The 24,037-nt window shown below is 43.7% G+C and overlaps 1 protein-coding gene across 1 annotated transcript in view; it reads left to right on the top strand.

The window, feature by feature from the left end:
- The window catches only part of gucy2f (guanylate cyclase 2F, retinal), a 213,056-nt gene extending 189,594 nt beyond the window's left edge, over positions 1-23,462 (top strand). Inside the window, exon 19 of the mRNA XM_072576829.1 lies at positions 22,916-23,462. Within this exon, the coding sequence (XP_072432930.1) occupies positions 22,916-23,000 (85 nt within the window). The 3' untranslated portion in view covers positions 23,001-23,462. The remainder of the gene's footprint in view (positions 1-22,915) is intronic.
- Positions 23,463-24,037: the final 575 nt, after the last annotated feature.

Below are 24,037 nucleotides of genomic sequence, written 5' to 3'. Positions count from 1 at the left end.
ATTGCTGATCCCGAACTGCCCTGCATTTTTTACTGACCCCTAACTGCCCAGTGTTTATTACTGATCCCGAACTGACCAGCATTTATTGGTGAACCCGAACTGCCCAGCATTTAATACTGACCCCTAACTGTCCAGCATTTATTTCTGATCCCTAACTGTCCAGCGTTATTGCTGATCCCGAACTGCCCTGCATTTATTACTGACCCCTAACTGCCCAGCATTTATTGCTGATCCATAACTGACCAGCATTTCTTCTGATACCTAACTGCCCAGCTTTTATTACTGATCCAGAACTGCCCAGCATTTATTACTGACCCCTAACTGCACAGCGTTTATTACTTATCTCTAACTGACCAGCATTTATTGCTGATCCCTAACTGCCCAGCATTTATTACTGACCCCTAACTGTCCAGCATTTATTTCTGATCCCTAACTGTCCAGCGTTATTGCTGATCCCGAACTGCCCTGCATTTTTTACTGACCCCTAACTGCCCAGTGTTTATTACTGATCCCGAACTGACCAGCATTTATTGGTGAACCCGAACTGCCCAGCATTTAATACTGATCTCTAACTGACCAGTGCTTATTACTGATCCCTAACTGACCAGCATTTATTACTGACTCCTAACTGATGATCCTTTATTTCTGATCCCTAACTGCCCAGCATTTATTACTGACCCCTAACTGCCTAGCCTTTATTACTGATCCCTAACTGCCCAGCGTTTATTACTGTTCCCTAACTGCCCAGCATTTATTACTGACCCCTAACTGCCTAGCATTTATTACTGACCCCTAACTGCCTAGCCTTTATTACTGATCCCTAACTGCCCAGTGTTTATTACTGTTCACTAACTGCCCAGTGTTTATTACTGATCACTAACTGCCCAGCACTTTTTGCTGATGTTTAACTGCCCAGCATTTATTACTGATCCGTAACTCCCAGCGTTTATTACTGATCCCTAACTGACCAGCATTTATTACTGATCCCTAACTGCCCAGCGTTTACTACTGATCCCAAACTGCCCAGCACTTTTTGCTGATGCTTAACTGCCCAGCATTTCTTACTGATCCCTAACTGCCCAGTCTTTATTACTGATCCCTAACTGCCCAGCGTTTATTACTGACCACTAACTGCCCAGCATTTATAGCTGATCCCTAATTGCCCAGCACTTTTTGCTGATCCCTAACTGCCCAGCATTTATTACTGATCTCTAACTGCCCAGCATTTATTGCTGATCCCTAACTGACCAGTATTTATTACTGATCCCTAACTGACCAGCATTTATTACTGACTCCTAACTGACGAGCCTTTATTTCTGATCCCTAACTGCCCAGCATTTTTTACTGACCCCTAACTGCCTAGCATTTATTACTGACCCCTAACTGCCTAGCCTTTATTACTGTTCCCTAACTGCCCAGTGTTTATTACTGATCATGAACTGCCCAGCACGTTTTGCTGATGTTTAACTGCCCAGCATTTATTACTGATCCCTAACTCCCAGCGTTTATTACTGATCCCTAACTGACCAGCATTTATTACTGATCCCTAACTGCCCAGCGTTTACTACTGATCCCTAACTGCCCAGCACTTTTTGCTGATGATTAACTGCCCAGCGTTTCTTACTGATCCCTAACTGCCCAGTATTTATTACTGATCCCTAACTGCCCAGCGTTTATTACTGACCACTAACTGCCCAGCATTTATTACTGACCCCTAACTGTCCAGCACTTTTTGCTGATCCCTAACCGCCTGACATTTATTACTGATCCCAAACTGCCCAGCGTTTATTACTGATCCCTAACTGCCCAGAATTTTTGCTGATGCTTAACTGCCCAGCGTTTCTTACTGATCCCTAACTGCCCAGTATTTATTACTGATACCTAACTGCCAGCATTTGTTACTGATCCCTAACTGCCCAGCGTTTATTACTGATCACTAACTAATCAGCATTTCTTACTGATCCCTAACTGCCCAGCGTTTAATACTGATCCCTAACTGACCAGCATTTATTACTGACCCCTAACTGACCAGCATTTATTACTGATCCCTAACTGCCCAGCGTTTACTACTGATCCCTTACTGCCCAGCACTTTTTGCTGATGATTAACTACCCAGCGTTTCTTACTGATCCCTAACTGCCCAGTATTTATTACTGATCCCTAACTGCCCAGCGTTTATTACTGACCACTAACTGCCCAGCATTTATTACTGACCCCTAACTGTCCAGCACTTTTTGCTGATCCCTAACCGCCTGACATTTATTACTGATCCCTAACTGCCCAGCGTTTATGACTGATCCCTAACTGCCCAGCACTTTTTGCTGATGTTTAACTGCCCAGCGTTTAATACTGATCCCTAACTGACCAGCATTTATTACTGACCCCTAACTGACCAGCATTTATTACTGATCCCTAACTGCCCAGCATTTACTACTGATCCCTAACTGCCCAGCACTTTTTGCTGATGATTAACTGCCCAGTGTTTATTACTGATCCCTAACTGCCCAGTATTTATTACTGATTCCTAACTGCCAGCATTTGTTGCTGATCCCTAACTGCCCAGCGTTTATTACTGACCCCTAACTGACCAGCATTTCTTACTGATCCCTGACTGCCCAGCGTTTATTACTGATCACTAACTGCCCAGCATTTATAGCTGATCCCTAATTGCCCAGCACTTTTTGCTGATCCCTAACTGCCCAGCATTTATTACTGATCTCTAACTGCCCACCATTTATTGCTGATCCCTAACTGACCAGTATTTATTACTGATCCCTAACTGACCAGCATTTATTACTGACTCCTAACTGACGAGCCTTTATTTCTGATCCCTAACTGCCCAGCATTTTTTACTGACCCCTAACTGCCTAGCATTTATTACTGACCCCTAACTGCCTAGCCTTTATTACTGTTCCCTAACTGCCCAGTGTTTATTACTGATCATGAACTGCCCAGCACGTTTTGCTGATGTTTAACTGCCCAGCATTTATTACTGATCCCTAACTCCCAGCGTTTATTACTGATCCCTAACTGACCAGCATTTATTACTGATCCCTAACTGCCCAGCGTTTACTACTGATCCCTTACTGCCCAGCACTTTTTGCTGATGATTAACTGCCCAGCGTTTCTTACTGATCCCTAACTGCCCAGTATTTATTACTGATCCCTAACTGCCCAGCGTTTATTACTGACCACTAACTGCCCAGCATTTATTACTGACCCCTAACTGTCCAGCACTTTTTGCTGATCCCTAACCGCCTGACATTTATTACTGATCCCTAACTGCCCAGCGTTTATTACTGATCCCTAACTGCCCAGCACTTTTTGCTGATGTTTAACTGCCCAGCGTTTAATACTGATCCCTAACTGACCAGCATTTATTACTGACCCCTAACTGACCAGCATTTATTACTGATCCCTAACTGCCCAGCATTTACTACTGATCCCTAACTGCCCAGCACTTTTTGCTGATGATTAACTGCCCAGTGTTTATTACTGATCCCTAACTGCCCAGTATTTATTACTGATTCCTAACTGCCAGCATTTGTTGCTGATCCCTAACTGCCCAGCGTTTATTACTGACCCCTAATTGCTCAACATTTATTCCTGATCCCGAACTGCTCAGCATTTATTGTTGATCCCGAACTGCCCAGTATTTATTGCTGATGCCTAACTGCCCAGCATTTTTTGCTGATCCCTAACTGCGCATTTATTACTGAACCCTAACTGCCCAGCATTTATTGTTGATCCATAACTGACCAGCATTTCTTCTGATATCTAACTGCCCAGCTGTTATTACTGATCCCTAACTGCCCAGCGTTTATTACTGATCCTGAACTGCCCAGCATTTATTACTGAACCCTAACTGCACAGCGTTTATTACTTATCTCTAACTGACCAGCATTTATTGCTGATCCCTAACTGCCCAGTGTTTATTACTGATCCCTAACTGACCAGCATTTATTGTTAATCCCTAACTGCCCAGCATTTAATACTGATCTCTAACTGACCAGTGTTTATTACTGATCCCTAACTGACCAGCATTTATTGCTGATCCCTAACTGCCCAGCATTTATTGCTGATCCCTAACTGCCCAGCATTTATTACTGTTCCCTAACTGACCAGCATTTATTGCTGATCCTTAACTGCCCAGCATTTATTACTGATCCCTAACTGAACAGCATTTATTGTTGAACCTGAACTGCCCAGCATTTAATACTGATCTCTAACTGACCAGTGCTTATTACTGATCCCTAACTGACCAGCATTTATTGCTGAACCCTAACTGACTAACATTTATTACTGACTCCTAACTGACGAGCCTTCATTTCTGATCCCTAACTGCCCAACATTTTTTACTGACCCCTAACTGCCTAGCATTTATTACTGACCCCTAACTGCCTTGCCTTTATTACTGATCCCTAACTGCCCAGCGTTTATTACTATTCCCTAACTGCCCAGTGTTTATTACTGATCACTAACTGTCCAGCACTTTTTGCTGATGTTTAACTGCCCAGCATTTATTACTGATCCCTAACTCCCAGCGTTTATTACTGATCCCAAACTGCCCTGTATTTATTACTGATCCCAAACTGCCCAGCGTTTATTACTGACCACTAACTGCCCAGCATTTATTGCTGATCCCTAATTTCCCAGCACGTTTTGCTGATCCGTAACTGCCCAACATTTATTACTAATCCCTAACTGCCCAGCGTTTATTACTGATCCCTAACTGCCAGCGTTTATTACTGACTCCTAACTGACCAGCATTTATTACTGATCCCTAACTGCCCAGCATTTATTGTTGATCCATAACTGACCAGCATTTCTTCTGATACCTAACTGCCCAGCTTTTATTACTGATCCCTAACTGACCAGCGTTTATTACTGATCCCGAACTGACCAGCATTTATTACTGAACCCTAACTGCACAGCGTTTATTACTTATCTCTAACTGACCAGCATTTATTGCTGATCCCTAACTGCCCAGCATTTATTACTAATCCCTAACTGCCCTGCGTTTTTTACTGACCCCTAACTGCCCAGTGTTTATTACTGATCCCTAACTGACCAGCATTTATTGTTAATCCCTAACTGCCCAGCATTTAATACTGATCTCTAACTGACCAGTGTTTATTACTGATCCCTAACTGACCAGCATTTATTGCTGATCCCTAACTGCCCAGCATTTATTACTGTTCCCTAACTGACCAGTATTTATTGCTGATCCCTAACTGCCCAGCATTTATTACTGATCCCTAACTGAACAGCATTTATTGTTGAACCTGAACTGCCCAGCATTTAATACTGATCTCTAACTGACCAGTGCTTATTACTGATCCCTAACTGACCAGCATTTATTACTGATACCGAACTGCTCAGCATTTATTACTGATCCCTAACTGACCAGCATTTATTACTGATCCCTAACTGACCAGCATTTATTGTTAATCCCTAACTGCCCAGCATTTAATACTGATCTCTAACTGACCAGTGTTTATTACTGATCCCTAACTGACCAGCATTTATTGCTGATCCCTAACTGCCCAGCATTCATTACTGATCCCTAACTGAACAGCATTTATTGTTGAACCTGAACTGCCCAGCATTTAATACTGATCTCTAACTGACCAGTGCTTATTACTGATCCCTAACTGACCAGCATTTATTACTGATACCGAACTGCTCAGCATTTATTACTGATCCCTAACTGACCAGCATTTATTGCTGATCCCTAACTGACCAACATTTATTACTGACTCCTAATTGACGAGTCTTCATTTCTGATCCCTAACTGCCCAACATTTTTTACTGACCCCTAACTGCCTAGCATTTATTACTGACCCCTAACTGCCCAGTGTTTATTACTGATCACTAACTGTCCAGCAATTTTTGCTGATGTTTAACTACCCAGCATTTATTACTGATCCCTAACTCCCAGTGTTTATCACTGACTCCTAACTGACCAGCATTTATTACTGATCCCTAACTGCCCAGTGTTTACTACTGATCCCTAACTGCCCAGCACTTTTTGCTGATGCTTAACTGCCCACCGTTTCTTACTGATCCCTAACTGTCCTGTATTTATTACTGATCCCTAACTGCCCAGCATTTATTGCTGATCCCTAATTTCCCAGCACTTTTTGCTGATCCGTAACTGCCCAACATTTATTACTAATCCCTAACTGCCCAGCGTTTATAACTGATCCCTAACTGCCCAGCATTTATTACTGACCCCTAACTGTCCAGCACCTTTCGCTGATCCCTAACCACGCGACATTTATTACTGATCCCTAACTGTCCAGCGTTTATTACTGATCCCTAACTGCCCAGCATTTATTTCTGACCCCTAACTGCCTAGCATTTGTTACTGATCCCTAACTGCCCAGCATTTATTGCTGATCCCTAACTGACCAGCATTTATTGTTGACGCCTAACTGACGAGCCTTTATTTCTGATTCCTAACTGCCCTGCATTTTTTACTGAACCCTAACTGCCTAGTCTTTATTACTGACCCCTAACTGCCTAGCGTTTATTACTGTTCCCTAACTGCCCAGTGTTTATTACTGATCACTAACTGCCCAGCACGTTTTGCTGATGTTTAACTGCCCAGCATTTTTTACTGACCCCTAACTGCCCAGTGTTTATTACTGATCCCGAACTGACCAGCATTTATTGGTGAACCCGAACTGCCCAGCATTTAATACTGATCTCTAACTGACCAGTGCTTATTACTGATCCCTAACTGACCAGCATTTATTACTGACTCCTAACTGACGAGCCTTTATTTCTGATCCCTAACTGCCCAGCATTTTTTACTGACCCCTAACTGCCTAGCATTTATTACTGACCCCTAACTGCCTAGCCTTTATTACTGTTCCCTAACTGCCCAGTGTTTATTACTGATCATGAACTGCCCAGCACGTTTTGCTGATGTTTAACTGCCCAGCATTTATTACTGATCCCTAACTCCCAGCGTTTATTACTGATCCCTAACTGACCAGCATTTATTATTGATCCCTAACTGCCCAGCGTTTACTACTGATCCCTAACTGCCCAGCACTTTTTGCTGATGATTAACTGCCCAGCGTTTCTTACTGATCCCTAACTGCCCAGTATTTATTACTGATCCCTAACTGCCCAGCGTTTATTACTGACCACTAACTGCCCAGCATTTATTACTGACCCCTAACTGTCCAGCACTTTTTGCTGATCCCTAACCGCCTGACATTTATTACTGATCCCTAACTGCCCAGCGTTTATTACTGATCCCTAACTGCCCAGAATTTTTGCTGATGCTTAACTGCCCAGCGTTTCTTACTGATCCCTAACTGCCCAGTATTTATTACTGATACCTAACTGCCAGCATTTGTTACTGATCCCTAACTGCCCAGCGTTTATTACTGATCACTAACTAATCAGCATTTCGTACTGATCCCTAACTGCCCAGCGTTTAATACTGATCCCTAACTGACCAGCATTTATTACTGACCCCTAACTGACCAGCATTTATTACTGATCCCTAACTGCCCAGCGTTTACTACTGATCCCTTACTGCCCAGCACTTTTTGCTGATGATTAACTACCCAGCGTTTCTTACTGATCCCTAACTGCCCAGTATTTATTACTGATCCCTAACTGCCCAGCGTTTATTACTGACCACTAACTGCCCAGCATTTATTACTGACCCCTAACTGTCCAGCACTTTTTGCTGATCCCTAACCGCCTGACATTTATTACTGATCCCTAACTGCCCAGCGTTTATGACTGATCCCTAACTGCCCAGCACTTTTTGCTGATGTTTAACTGCCCAGCGTTTAATACTGATCCCTAACTGACCAGCATTTATTACTGACCCCTAACTGACCAGCATTTATTACTGATCCCTAACTGCCCAGCATTTACTACTGATCCCTAACTGCCCAGCACTTTTTGCTGATGATTAACTGCCCAGTGTTTATTACTGATCCCTAACTGCCCAGTATTTATTACTGATTCCTAACTGCCAGCTTTTGTTGCTGATCCCTAACTGCCCAGCGTTTATTACTGACCCCTAACTGACCAGCATTTCTTACTGATCCCTGACTGCCCAGCGTTTATTACTGATCACTAACTGCCCAGCATTTATAGCTGATCCCTAATTGCCCAGCACTTTTTGCTGATCCCTAACTGCCCAGCATTTATTACTGATCTCTAACTGCCCACCATTTATTGCTGATCCCTAACTGACCAGTATTTATTACTGATCCCTAACTGACCAGCATTTATTACTGACTCCTAACTGACAGGCCTTTATTTCTGATCCCTAACTGCCCAGCATTTTTTACTGACCCCTAACTGCCTAGCATTTATTACTGACCCCTAACTGCCTAGCCTTTATTACTGTTCCCTAACTGCCCAGTGTTTATTACTGATCATGAACTGCCCAGCACGTTTTGCTGATGTTTAACTGCCCAGCATTTATTACTGATCCCTAACTCCCAGCGTTTATTACTGATCCCTAACTGACCAGCATTTATTACTGATCCCTAACTGCCCAGCGTTTACTACTGATCCCTAACTGCCCAGCACTTTTTGCTGATGATTAACTGCCCAGCGTTTCTTACTGATCCCTAACTGCCCAGTATTTATTACTGATCCCTAACTGCCCAGCGTTTATTACTGACCACTAACTGCCCAGCATTTATTACTGACCCCTAACTGTCCAGCACTTTTTGCTGATCCCTAACCGCCTGACATTTATTACTGATCCCTAACTGCCCAGCGTTTATTACTGATCCCTAACTGCCCAGAATTTTTGCTGATGCTTAACTGCCCAGCGTTTCTTACTGATCCCTAACTGCCCAGTATTTATTACTGATACCTAACTGCCAGCATTTGTTACTGATCCCTAACTGCCCAGCGTTTATTACTGATCACTAACTAATCAGCATTTCTTACTGATCCCTAACTGCCCAGCGTTTAATACTGATCCCTAACTGACCAGCATTTATTACTGACCCCTAACTGACCAGCATTTATTACTGATCCCTAACTGCCCAGCGTTTACTACTGATCCCTTACTGCCCAGCACTTTTTGCTGATGATTAACTGCCCAGCGTTTCTTACTGATCCCTAACTGCCCAGTATTTATTACTGATCCCTAACTGCCCAGCGTTTATTGCTGACCACTAACTGCCCAGCATTTATTACTGACCCCTAACTGTCCAGCACTTTTTGCTGATCCCTAACCGCCTGACATTTATTACTGATCCCTAACTGCCCAGCGTTTATTACTGATCCCTAACTGCCCAGCACTTTTTGCTGATGTTTAACTGCCCAGCGTTTAATACTGATCCCTAACTGACCAGCATTTATTACTGACCCCTAACTGACCAGCATTTATTACTGATCCCTAACTGCCCAGCATTTACTACTGATCCCTAACTGCCCAGCACTTTTTGCTGATGATTAACTGCCCAGTGTTTATTACTGATCCCTAACTGCCCAGTATTTATTACTGATTCCTAACTGCCAGCATTTGTTGCTGATCCCTAACTGCCCAGCGTTTATTACTGACCCCTAATTGCTCAACATTTATTCCTGATCCCGAACTGCTCAGCATTTATTGTTGATCCCGAACTGCCCAGTATTTATTGCTGATGCCTAACTGCCCAGCATTTTTTGCTGATCCCTAACTGCGCATTTATTACTGAACCCTAACTGCCCAGCATTTATTGTTGATCCATAACTGACCAGCATTTCTTCTGATATCTAACTGCCCAGCTTTTATTACTGATCCCTAACTGCCCAGCGTTTATTACTGATCCTGAACTGCCCAGCATTTATTACTGAACCCTAACTGCACAGCGTTTATTACTTATCTCTAACTGACCAGCATTTATTGCTGATCCCTAACTGCCCAGTGTTTATTACTGATCCCTAACTGACCAGCATTTATTGTTAATCCCTAACTGCCCAGCATTTAATACTGATCTCTAACTGACCAGTGTTTATTACTGATCCCTAACTGACCAGCATTTATTGCTGATCCCTAACTGCCCAGCATTTATTACTGTTCCCTAACTGACCAGCATTTATTGTTGAACCTGAACTGCCCAGCATTTAATACTGATCTCTAACTGACCAGTGCTTATTACTGATCCCTAACTGACCAGCATTTATTGCTGAACCCTAACTGACCAACATTTATTACTGACTCCTAACTGACGAGCCTTCATTTCTGATCCCTAACTGCCCAACATTTTTTACTGACCCCTAACTGCCTAGCATTTATTACTGACCCCTAACTGCCTTGCCTTTATTACTGATCCCTAACTGCCCAGCGTTTATTACTGTTCCCTAACTGCCCAGTGTTTATTACTGATCACTAACTGTCCAGCACTTTTTGCTGATGTTTAACTGCCCAGCATTTATTACTGATCCCTAACTCCCAGCGTTTATTACTGATCCCTAACTGACCAGCATTTATTACTGATCCCTAACTGCCCAGCGTTTACTACTGATCCCTAAATGCCCAGCACGTTTTGCTGATGCTTAACTGCCCAGCGTTTCTTACTGATCCCAAACTGCCCTGTATTTATTACTGATCCCAAACTGCCCAGCGTTTATTACTGACCACTAACTGCCCAGCATTTATTGCTGATCCCTAATTTCCCAGCACGTTTTGCTGATCCGTAACTGCCCAACATTTATTACTAATCCCTAACTGCCCAGCGTTTATTACTGATCCCTAACTGCCAGCGTTTATTACTGACTCCTAACTGACCAGCATTTATTACTGATCCCTAACTGCCCAGCATTTATTGTTGATCCATAACTGACCAGCATTTCTTCTGATACCTAACTGCTCAGCTTTTATTACTGATCCCTAACTGACCAGCGTTTATTACTGATCCCGAACTGACCAGCATTTATTACTGAACCCTAACTGCACAGCGTTTATTACTTATCTCTAACTGACCAGCATTTATTGCTGATCCCTAACTGCCCAGCATTTATTACTAATCCCTAACTGCCCTGCGTTTTTTACTGACCCCTAACTGCCCAGTGTTTATTACTGATCCCTAACTGACCAGCATTTATTGTTAATCCCTAACTGCCCAGCATTTAATACTGATCTCTAACTGACCAGTGTTTATTACTGATCCCTAACTGACCAGCATTTATTGCTGATCCCTAACTGCCCAGCATTTATTACTGTTCCCTAACTGACCAGTATTTATTGCTGATCCCTAACTGCCCAGCATTTATTACTGATCCCTAACTGAACAGCATTTATTGTTGAACCTGAACTGCCCAGCATTTAATACTGATCTCTAACTGACCAGTGCTTATTACTGATCCCTAACTGACCAGCATTTATTACTGATACCGAACTGCTCAGCATTTATTACTGATCCCTAACTGACCAGCATTTATTACTGATCCCTAACTGACCAGCATTTATTGTTAATCCCTAACTGCCCAGCATTTAATACTGATCTCTAACTGACCAGTGTTTATTACTGATCCCTAACTGACCAGCATTTATTGCTGATCCCTAACTGCCCAGCATTTATTACTGATCCCTAACTGAACAGCATTTATTGTTGAACCTGAACTGCCCAGCATTTAATACTGATCTCTAACTGACCAGTGTTTATTACTGATCCCTAACTGACCAGCATTTATTACTGATACCGAACTGCTCAGCATTTATTACTGATCCCTAACTGACCAGCATTTATTGCTGATCCCTAACTGACCAACATTTATTACTGACTCCTAATTGACGAGTCTTCATTTCTGATCCCTAACTGCCCAACATTTTTTACTGACCCCTAACTGCCTAGCATTTATTACTGACCCCTAACTGCCCAGTGTTTATTACTGATCACTAACTGTCCAGCAATTTTTGCTGATGTTTAACTACCCAGCATTTATTACTGATCCCTAACTCCCAGTGTTTATCACTGACTCCTAACTGACCAGCATTTATTACTGATCCCTAACTGCCCAGTGTTTACTACTGATCCCTAACTGCCCAGCACTTTTTGCTGATGCTTAACTGCCCACCGTTTCTTACTGATCCCTAACTGTCCTGTATTTATTACTGATCCCTAACTGCCCAGCATTTATTACAGACCACTAACTGCCCAGCATTTATTGCTGATCCCTAATTTCCCAGCACTTTTTGCTGATCCGTAACTGCCCAACATTTATTACTAATCCCTAACTGCCCAGCGTTTATAACTGATCCCTAACTGCCCAGCATTTATTACTGACCCCTAACTGTCCAGCACCTTTCGCTGATCCCTAACCGCGCGACATTTATTACTGATCCCTAACTGTCCAGCGTTTATTACTGATCCCTAACTGCCCAGCATTTATTTCTGACCCCTAACTGCCTGGCATTTGTTACTGATCCCTAACTGCCCAGCATTTATTGCTGATCCCTAACTGACCAGCATTTATTGTTGACGCCTAACTGACGAGCCTTTATTTCTGATTCCTAACTGCCCTGCATTTTTTACTGAACCCTAACTGCCTAGTCTTTATTACTGACCCCTAACTGCCTAGCGTTTATTACTGTTCCCTAACTGCCCAGTGTTTATTACTGATCACTAACTGCCCAGCACGTTTTGCTGATGTTTTACTGCCCAGCATTTATTACTGATCCCTAACTGCCCAGCGTTAACTACTGATCCCTAACTGCCCAGCACTTTTTGCTGATGTTTAACTGCCCAGCGTTTATTACTGACTCCTAACTGACCAGCATTTATTACTGATCCCTAACTGCCCAGCGTTAACTACTGATCCCTAACTGCCCAGCACTTTTTGCTGATGCTTATCTGCCCAGCGTTTCTTACTGATCCCTAACTGCCCAGTATTTATTACTGATTCCTAACTGCCAGCATTTGTTACTGATCCCTAACTGCCCAGCGTTTATTACTGACCCCTAACTAACCAGCATTTCTTACTGATCCCTGACTGCCCAGCGTTTATTACTGATCCCTAACTGACCAGCATTTATTACTGACCCCTAACTGACCAGCATTTCTTACTCATCCCTAACTGCCCAGCGTTTACTACTGATCACTAACTGCCCAGCACTTTTTGCTGACGCTTAACTGCCCAGCGTTTATTACTGATCCCTAACTGCCCAGCATTTATTACTGACCCCTAACTGCCCAGCATTGATTGCTGACTCCTAACTGATGAGCCTTTATTTCTGATTCCTAACTGCCCAGCATTTTTTACTGAACCCTAACTGCCTAGTCTTTATTACTGATCCCTAACTGCCCAGTGTTTATTACTGATCACTAACTGCCCAGCACTTTTTGCTGATGTTTAACTGCCCACCATTTATTACTGATCCCTAACTCCCAGCGTTTATTACTGACTCCTAACTGACCAGCATTTATTACTGATCCCTAATGGCCCAGTGTTTACTACTGATCCCTAACTGCCCAGCACTTTTTGCTGATGCTTAACTGCCCAGCGTTTATTACTGATTCCTAACTGCCAGCATTTGTTACTGATCCCTAACTGACCAGCATTTATTACTGACCCCTAATTGACCATCATTTATTACTCATCCCTAACAGCCCAGCGTTTACTACTGATCCCTAACTGCCCAGCACTTTTTGCTGATGCTTAACTGCCCAGCGTTTATTACTGATTCCTAACTGCCAGCATTTGTTACTGATCCCTAACTGACCAGCATTTATTACTGACCCCTAACTGACCAGCATTTATCACTCATCCCTAACTGCCCAGCGTTTATTACTGATCCCTAACTGCCCAGCATTTATTGCTGATCCCTAACTGCCCAGCATTTATTACTGACCCCTAACTGCCCAGCATTTATTGCTGATCCCTAACTGACCAGCATTTATTGCTGACGCCTAACTGACGAGCCTTTATTTCTGATTCCTAACTGCCCAGCATTTTTTACTGAACCCTAACTGCCTAGTCTTTATTACTGACCCCTAACTGCCTAGCCTTTATTACTGTTCCCTAACTGCCCAGTGTTTATTACTGATCACTAACTGCCCAGCACGTTTTGCTGATGTTTAACTGCCCAGCATTTATTACTGACTCCTAACTGCCCAGCGTTTATTACTGACTCCTAACTGACCAGCATTTATTACTGATCCCTAACTGCCCAGCGTTAACTACTGATCCATAACTGCCCAGCACTTTTTGCTGATGCTTATCTGCCCAGCGTTTCTTACTGATCCCTAACTGCCCAGTATTTATTACTGATTCCTAACTGCCAGCATTTGTTACTGATCCCTAACTGCCCGGCGTTTATTACTGACCCCTAACTAACCAGCATTTCTTACTGATCCCTGACTGCCCAGCGTTTATTACTGATCCCTAACTGACCAGCATTTATTACTGACCCCTAACTGACCAGCATTTATTACTCATCCCTAACTGCCCAGCGTTTATTACTGATCCCTAACTGCCCAGTATTTATCGCTGATCCCTAACTGCCCAGTGTTTATTACTGACCCCTAACTGCCCATCATTTATTGCTGATCCCTAACTGACCAGCATTTATTACTGTTCCCTAACTGCCCAGTGTTTATTACTGATCACTAACTGCCCAGCACTTTTTGCTGATGTTTAACTGCCCAGCATTTATTACTGATCCCTAACTCCCAGCGTTTATTACTGACTCCGAACTGACCAGCATTTATTACTGATCCCTAACTGCCCAGCGTTTACTACTGATCCCTAACTGCCCAGCATTTATTGCTGATCCCTAACTGCCCTGCGTTTTTTACTGACCCCAAACTGTCCAGTGTTTATTACTGATCCCTAACTGACCAGCATTTATTGTTGATCCCTAACTGCCCAGCATTTAATACTGATCCCTAACTGCCCAGCGTTTATTACTGATCGCTAACATCCCAGTATTTATTGCTGATCTGTAACTGACCAGCATTTTTTCTGATCCCTAACTGTGTGGCAATTATTACTGATCCCTAACTGCCGAGCATATATTGCTGATCCCTAACTGCCCTGTGTTTATTACTGATCCCTAACTGCCCAGCATTTATTGCTGATCCCTAACTGACCAGCATTTTTTCTGATCCCTAACTGCCCAGCGCTTTTTACTGATCCCTAACTGCCCAGCATTTATTGCTGATCCCTAACTGCCCAGCTTTTTTTACTTATCCCTAACTGACCAGCAGTTATTGCTGATCGCTAACTGCCCAGCATTTATTACTGACTCCTAACTGCCCAGCATTTATTACTGACCCCTAACTGCCCAGCACTTTTTGCTGATCCCTAACTGCGTGGCATTTATTACTGATCCCTAACTGCCCAGCATTTATTGCTGATCCCTAACTGCCCAGTGTTAATTACTGATCCCTAACTGCCCAGCATTTATTGCTGATCCCTAACTGACCAGCATTTATTACTGAACCCTAATTGCCCAGCGTTTATTACTGACCCCTAACTGCCCAACGTTTATTACTGATTGCTAACTGCCCAGCATTTATTGCTGATCCCTAACTGCCCAGCATTTATTACTGACCCCTAACTGCCCAGCATTTATTGCTGATCTCTAACTGCCCAGTGTTTATTACTGATCTTTAACTGCCCAGCGTTTATTACTGATCTCTAACTGCCCAGTGTTTATTACTGATCCCTAACTGCCCAGTGTTTATTACTGATCCCTAACTGCCCAGTATTTATTGTTGATCCCTAACTGACCAGCATTTTTTCGGGCCCCTAACTGCCTAGTGTTTATTACTACACCATTACTGCACAGCATTTATTACTGATCCCTAACTGCACGGCATTTATTACTGACCCCGAACTGCCTAGCCTTTATTACTGATCCCTAACTACCCAGTGTTTATTACTGATCCCTAACTGCCCAGTGTTTATTACTGATCCCTAACTGCCCAGTGTTTATTGCTGATCCCTAACTACCCTCGCGTTTATTACTGACCCCTTACTGACCAGCATTTATTACTGATCCTTAACTGCCCAGCATTTATTACTTACCACTAACTGCCCAGCATTTATTGCTGATCCCTAACTGCCCAGCATTTATTACTGATCCCTAACCGCCCAGCGTTTATTACTGATCCCTAACTGCCCAGCATTTATTGCTGATCCCTAATTGCCCAGCATTTATTGCTGATCCCTAACTGCCCAGCATTTATTGCTGATCCCTAACTGCCCAGTGTTTATTACTGATCCCTAACTGCCCAGCATTTATTGCTGATCCCTAATTGCCCAGCATTTATTGCTGATCCCTAACTGCCCAGCATTTATTGCTGATCCCTAACTGCCCAGCATTTATTGCTGATCCCTAACTGACCAGCATTTATTACTGACCCCCATCTGCCGAGCATTTATTGCTGATCCCTAACTGCCCAGTGTTTATTACTGACCCCTAACTGCCCAGCCTTTATTACCGATCCCTAACTGCCCAGTATTTATTGCTGATCCCTATCTGACCAGCATTTTTTCTGATGCCTAACTGCCCAGAATTTATTACTGATCCTAACTGTCCAGCGTTATTCCTGATCCCTAACTGCCCAGCATTTATTATTGACCCCTAACTGACCAGCATTTATCGCTGATCCCTAACTGCCCAGCGTTTATTACTTACCCCTAACTGCCCAGCATTTATTGCTGGTCCCTAACTGACCAGCATTTCTTCTGATCCCTAACTGCCCAGCATTTATTGTTGATCCCTAACTGCCCAGCGTTTATTACTGACCCCTAACTTTCCAGCCTTTATTACTGATCCCTATCTGCCCAGCATTTATTGCTGATCCCTAACTGCCCACCATTTATTACTTATCCCTAACTGACCAGTGTGTATTACTGATCCCTAACTGCCCAGCGTGTATTACTGATCCCTCACTGCCCAGCATTTATTGCTGACCCCTAGCTGTCTAGCGTTTATTACTGATCCCTAACTTCCCAGCATTTATTACTGACCCTTACCTGCCCAGCATTTATTGCTGATCCCTAACTGCCCAGCATTTATTACTTACCCCTAACTGCCCAGCATTTATTGCTGATCCCTAACTGCCCAGCATTTATTACTTACCCCTAACTGCCCAGCATTTATTACTGACCCCTAACTGCCCAGCATTTATTACTTACCCCTAACTGCCCAGCATTTATTACTGACCCCTAACTGCCCAGCATTTATTGCTGATCCCTAACTGCCCAGCATTTATTGCTGATTCTTAACTCACCAACATTTATTACTGACCCCTAACTGCCCAGAGAGCAGTTAAAAGTCAATCACATTGGTTTCATGGTCATCACTCGACTCTTAATTCCAGATTTTAAAAAAATAAACTGAAATTCCAAAACTGCCGAGGCTGGCTGTGTACCCTGGTCCCCAAAACAGTGACAGTGATAATATCACCAGGTCATCACCTCCTCTGACAGTCTTGTAGCGTAGTGATGAAACATTGTTAAAAGGAACCAAAGCTTTACCTCCTGCAATGTTCAGGTTGATAATGCAAGAAACCAAACTTGGGTCGGGAACACCAATTTATTCAGCTTGAGATGACAGGATAGATTGAGCATCGAGGTGCAGTAAATTATCTTACTTAGAAGTTTTAGTTCTCTTAGAATTAAATCTTAAATCTCAGACCAGGCAGGGTCAGGGTTTGGTCATGGGAATGCAGCAAAGGTCAGCAATCTCCATAACCCCCTCTCAATGAAATGTGTGATAAGGCCATAAGACCATAAGACGCAGGAGTGGAAGTAAGGCCATTCGGCCCATTGAGTCCACTCCACCATTCAATCATGGCTGATGGGCACTTCAACACTACTTACCTGCACTCTTCCTGTATCCCTTAATTCCTTGCGAGATCAAGAATTTATTAATCTCTGCCTTGAAGACATTTAATGTCGTGGCCTCCACTGGACTCTGTGGCAATGGATTCCACAGGCCCACCACTCTCTGGCTGAAGAAGTGTCTCCTCATTTCCGTTTTAAATTGACCCCCTCTAATTCTAAGGCTGTGTCCACTGGTCCTAGTCTCCCCACCTGATGGAAACAACTTCCCAGCATCTACCCTTTCTAAGCCATGCATTATCTTGTAAGTATCTATTAGATCTCCCCCCAACCTTCTAAACTCTAATGAATCCAATCCCAGGATCCTCAACCGATCGTATGTCAGGCCTACCATTCCAGGGATCATCTTGTGATATAAGCATGAATGTACAAACATAGGAAACCGTAGTAAAAGTAGACTATTCAGTTCCTGAACCCTGTTCTAGCATTCAGTAAGATCATTGTTGATCTGTTAGCTTTTCAAATTCCTATTCCCATCCACCATACCATGATGACCAGAGGTTCATGTTTTTTATGAAATACAGAGATGATTTGATCAGGGTATCCATAATAATGCAGAATAATTCTGATATACCCTATCTCAGCATGAAGTGGACCCAATGAGCAGATAGCTAGGTCCCCATTCATGAGGTTGACATTAAGCTTGATCCAGTAGCTTGTGGTTCTATAAGAATCCCAACACGTGTCCTGACCAGTGAACATAGACTTTTGATAGATAGCCATACAGAACAATTGGCAGATGTCTCAACTTATAGAACGAGGAAAAGGAGCTTGTTTGATTGCTCCATTTCAGCAATAAATCTGAGCTCAGGATGGAGTTTATTAAGCTGTGTAAAGAGATTCTTGATGGTTCTATGCCACCGGTACTTTGCCCAAATGTTCTATGACCAAACAAGAGTCTATCCTGACCTCACAACAGCACATACATTTTCCCATTCACCAATGGTCTGAATGAGTAATCTTAACAGACCTTTCCTGTCCTTGATCCATAGCCAGAGAATCTAGTGATTACAACGTGACTGTTGCCTCAGCTGAGACAAGTTAGCTCCACAGAGATTAGGAAATGAGCCTGGGACTTCAGACCTTGCACAATTCCGTGTCCCTCTTAACGTCCATCAAAATAATTTAATTTGAAATGAAACATTTAATAGCCAATAGACAATTTTTAAAGTATGATCACTGTAATGTAGGAAATGCAACAGATATGCGCACAGCAAGCTCCCACTAAAAACACTGTGATAAAGGATGAGATCTTGGTATTGTTTGGTTATGTTGGTTGAGGGATAATTATTTCCCAAGATAGTGGGGATAACTATTTTGCTGTTTTCTTTCTAAGTCATACCAATAACTTGTCCAAAAGATGTATTAACAACGATCAATACCAGTAACATTCCATCTCACTGACTGTTCTTCAGACAATGCAGCACTCCCTCAGCATGACAGTGGAATGCCAGCCTTTATAAGGTGCTTGAACCCTAGATTGGGACTTCAAACCCATAATTCTCAGCTTTGGAGGTTGAGAGGGCATCAGAAGGAGCAAGGTTTGAGACATGAGCAAAGCAGAGATGTGGGCATGACAGCAGTTACAACTGGCTTATTCTGGTGGATCCGTACACCTGGTCCCATGTGTGGACCCAAGTACACAAGAGTCATAGAGTCGTAGAGATATTGCAGCTGTCTCAATATCTTCCACAGAATTAATGGTCACGGTTTGCAACTGGATGAGATTGGAGAGGTCAGAAGGTTAAAAGCACAGCAGCTCTTTCCAGTGAAGGAGTAACTGAGGTAGTGTGATGCTGGTGCATGTGAATGTTTGCAATGTGTACGATGGAATTTTCTTTAGTTTGCATTGCATTTCCTTTCCTTCCTCTTTGAACAGTGATGTTTTATGCTGTGATAGTGATGGGAGAGTTTCTGGTTACTTCTGGTTTCATTTCTCTTTCTGTCCCGTGCTATGTGAAGTGTATAAATTTCTTTTATTCTTCGGTGGGATGTGGATGTCACTGGCTGGGCCAGCATTTACTGCATGTCTCTAGTTGCCCTTGAGAAGGTGGTGGTGAGCTGCCTTCTTGGACCACTGTGGTCCATGTGCTGTGGGTTGACGCACAATGCCACAAGGGAGGGAATTCCAGGATTTTGACCCAGCAACATTGAAGGAACGGCAACATAATTCCAAGTCAGGATGGGGAGTGGCCTGGAGGGGAACTTTCACGGGGTGGTGTTCCCCTGCATTGCTGTCTTTGTCCTTCTAGATGTAAATGGACCATGGGTTTGGAAGATGCTCTCTAAAGATCTTTGGTGAATTTCTGCAGTGCATCTTGGAGGTAGTACACAAGCTATTTACTGAGCACCGGTGGTGGAGGGAGTAGATGTTTGTGGATGTGGTGCCAATCAAGTGGGCTGCTTCATCCTGGATGGCGTCGAGCTTCTTGAGTGTTGTTGGAACTGAATTCATCCAGACAGGTGGGGAGTATTCCATCACACTCCTGACGTGCTTTGCAGATCGTGGATAGGCTTTGAGAGTGAGGAGGTGAATTACTCGCTGTAGTATTCCTAGTCTCTGACCTGCTATTGTAGCCAATGTGTTTATGTGATGATTCCAGTTGAAGTTCTGGCCAATAATAGCCCCCAGGATAATGACAGTGGGAGATTTGTATATAACACCCAAAAGTGGCATCTCTCTCAAAAGGGTTTTATTACCTTGTAACAACCAGCACCTCCATGAAAGTGCAGAGGGTACAAGGCATGGACTGATCGTAAAATGTCTGTGCAGCGTTCCAAATGTTCTCAACCAAATGCACTGTTGTTTTGCTGACATACACCTCCCTAAGGCCTGTTGAATTTTTGACTTGCAAGACTTTTGGTGGTGGAATGACACAGCTCCTGAGAGACGTATCAAGGACATGAAAGGGAATAGTGTGCTGGAGCTTTAATTCTAATAAACCTTCTCAGCTTTTACTTTCCAAAGGAAGAAAGCTCACCTATTATTTTGCAGGATGTTTTACTCTGCTTATGAACAGGCTGCGATAGTGACATGCTGAAAAAGGTTTGGCTCATGGTATTATAGAGCTATACAACACAGAAACAGACCCTTCAGTCCAACTAGTTCATGCTGATCAGACACACCAATCTCACCTAGTCCCATCTGTCAGCACTTGACCCATATCCCACTAAATCCTTCCTCTTCATATACCATCCAGATGTCTTTTAAATGTTGTAATTGTACCAACCTCCACCACTTCCTCTGGCAGCTCATTCCATACACACACCACCCTCTGTGTGAAAACATTGCCCCTTCAGTCCCTTTTAAATCTTTCCCTTCTCACCTTAAACCTATACTTTCTAGTTTTGGACTCCCCTACCCTGGGGAAAAGACCTTGTCTGTTACCCTATCCATGCTCCTCATGATTTTATAAACCTCTATAAAGTCACCCCTCAGCCTCTGACACTCCAGGGGAAACAGGCCCAGCCTATTCAGCCTCTCCCTATAACTCAAATCCTCCAACCCTGGTAACATCCTTGGAAACCTTTTCTGAACTCATTCAAGCTTCACAACATTTTTCCTACAGCAGGGAGTCCATATCACTCCCTAAAAGTTATCCGCTGTTGAATTTCTGACAGCTCAGAGATAGGTGCAGATAGGTCACCTGCTGGACTGGCTCCTTACCTCCCCCACTTTTAAACCCACCAGCAGGAGGTGCTCAACCAAGCTCAATGACGCCACTATCGCTGGCAAGCATGCTCTGTGGCCAAAGTACTCTTTGTCAAACCCTCATCAACCTTCTCTGCTTCCTCATTTAAAAGTGAGTTAAACCCATTTTTGTCCCTAAACTCTGCACGTTTGCTTTCCTTTTCCTCAATGAATCCAAATTACAATCACTAGATTCCCAATGCAAGTAGCATCCTCAGTGCCTGAGTTAAACTGGGTTTACCTCTACACCTTTTTTTTAAACAAGGGGGGCAATGTTTGGACTTTGGAATGGGAACATTTGCAATTCTGTGCCCTTGTGTCCATGGAGGACTGAAGGATTACAGCCACTGCCTCAGTAATTTCCAGTCATATTTCCCTCACTATCTTTGGATTCATCTCAACCTAGCCTGGTTAGGGGTAGGGACTGAAGTTGCTGGACCAGATATACAACCCCCTCCACTCCTTTGCTGCCCTGAGCTGTGGTCCTGCTGATGTCTCAACTTACAGTTCTGACAGCCTTTCCAACCCCACCTCCTCCTCACTGCATGAGCCATCTAAGGACAAGGAGGTCAGTGCGAGTTTGGAATGAATAATTTAAAAGGTGAGTAATAGGAATCTTGGGGGCAGTCTGGTGGGCGAATCATCCGATCTGTGCTTGCACCTCCCACCCCCACCCCCCACCGTCCAGGAGATTACCCCACATGCAGTAAGGACAGGATATTACATTGAGAGAGGTTACTTGTATTACCATGAAGGACCTGCATGGTAGGGAGGGAGGGACTGAAAGGGCAAGTATTGAGACTGCTCTGCTTCCATAGGTGGCTGCTGGGGAAAGGTAAAGGTGATTGGGAAGTGAGCTGGGCTGTTGGGATGGTCCCAGCAACATGCTGAAAGGGAAAGGAATGGGCATGCCGAGTGGCAACATCATGATGGGAGGTAGTCGGAATACTGGAAGATGATCCATCGAACTGAGGAAGCTGGGTACACTGAGAGGGGAGAGAAGGGGTCAGGGCAGAAAGGCAGGGTATGGCATGGGTAGTCCCTTGAGAGTCCCAGTCAAAGGGATTGAGGGAAAAGCCAAAAGTACTGATAAGTTAGAGTCGATAAAATGTGGAGCTGGAAAGGCACAGCAAGTGAGATAGTACTGGGGGAGAAGGAAGGTCAACTTTTTGGGTCAGGACTGGGGAGTTAGTTTGATCATTGCAGAGGTGCTTGCTAGTATTTATCCAGGAATGCCAATCGTGTTTCTCTCTCCACAAACCTGCTGAGTATTCCCAGTGTGTTCTGTTTTAATTCCAGTTTACAGTCTCGGTGAGGTATGGTGCCTTGGTTTCAGTAGTGTCTGCTTTCTCGGTTTCACTTCCTTCTCCCCTTTGATTCTTTCCACAGGGAGGACTGGCAGAAGACGGTGACAGAAGAAATTACGATGATGTTCAGGAAAGTAAACAGGAAGGCTGACAAACACAAGGCTTGAACAAGGAGAGCGAGGTGTTAAAGCGAGAGCACTGCCCAATTGGAATCACCTTCGCTGTCAAAGCCAAGGGCTTTTTGAAGAAGCTCAGCTCAATCTCTTGGAAGCTCATCGCTATAATGAGATCGAAGCAGATCTCTTTAATTCTGTTCCACCCAGCACAGCAGAATGAAGCTCTTCTATTTAAAGGGCAGGGGGAGGAACAGAGGTCATGTATCTCTTAAATTGCTCCACGCCATTGGACAGTGGCAGGTTTAAAGAAGCTGCACTGCTAAACAGGTTTCAAGTCTGGTTAGCAAATATACTCCATAGTAGTTCTGTTTCCAAACATTATACCTGTCCAGCTTTTAAGTTCCTTATCCTGAGAGACTTTCTAACTGCTATGTATCTGTGGACGGTGTACCCTTGTTTTGTCTGCTGAGGTGAAAAGAAAAAGAATGGGAAATGAGCAACTGGCCAGTCTCAGTTCGGTCAAAGGTCCACCTATGTATCCTTCTACCATTTATGGACAGAATACGCTGGAGAAACAATCACTTGTAGAATGTGAGCTGAGCAATGGGAAAGTCTTCCCTCCTCACCCCACACCTCACTCACCCATCAGCACCCTAAAGAACAACCCAAAGTAACTTTCATACAAGCTCCTGTCCGACAGCTTCCTCATTTCCCCTTCCCCCACCTCACCCTAGTTCTAAACTTCCAGCTCAGTAACTGTCCCCATGACTTGTCCGGACTTGTCCTACCTGCCTATCTCCTTTTCCACCTATCCACTCCACCCTCTCCTCCCTGACCTATCACCTTCATCCCCTCCCCCACTGACCCATTGTACTCTATGCTACGTTCTCCCCACCCCCACCCTCCTCTAGCTTATCTCTCCACGCTTCAGGCTCTCTGCCTTTATTCCTGATGAACGGCTTTTGCTCAAAACGTTGATTTCGCTGTTCCTTGAGTGCTGCCTGAACTGCTGTGCTCTTCCAGCACCACTAATCCAGAATCTGAACTGGAAGCTGAGTAAATAGCCAGTCTTACAGCAATGCCCTAGC

This window comes from Chiloscyllium punctatum, chromosome 9 (assembly GCF_047496795.1).
Source record: "Chiloscyllium punctatum isolate Juve2018m chromosome 9, sChiPun1.3, whole genome shotgun sequence".
NCBI classification, from domain to species: Eukaryota; Metazoa; Chordata; class Chondrichthyes; order Orectolobiformes; family Hemiscylliidae; genus Chiloscyllium; species Chiloscyllium punctatum.
The sequence above is the reverse complement of the archived record's forward strand: the minus strand, read 5'-3'. Positions and strand labels throughout refer to the sequence as shown.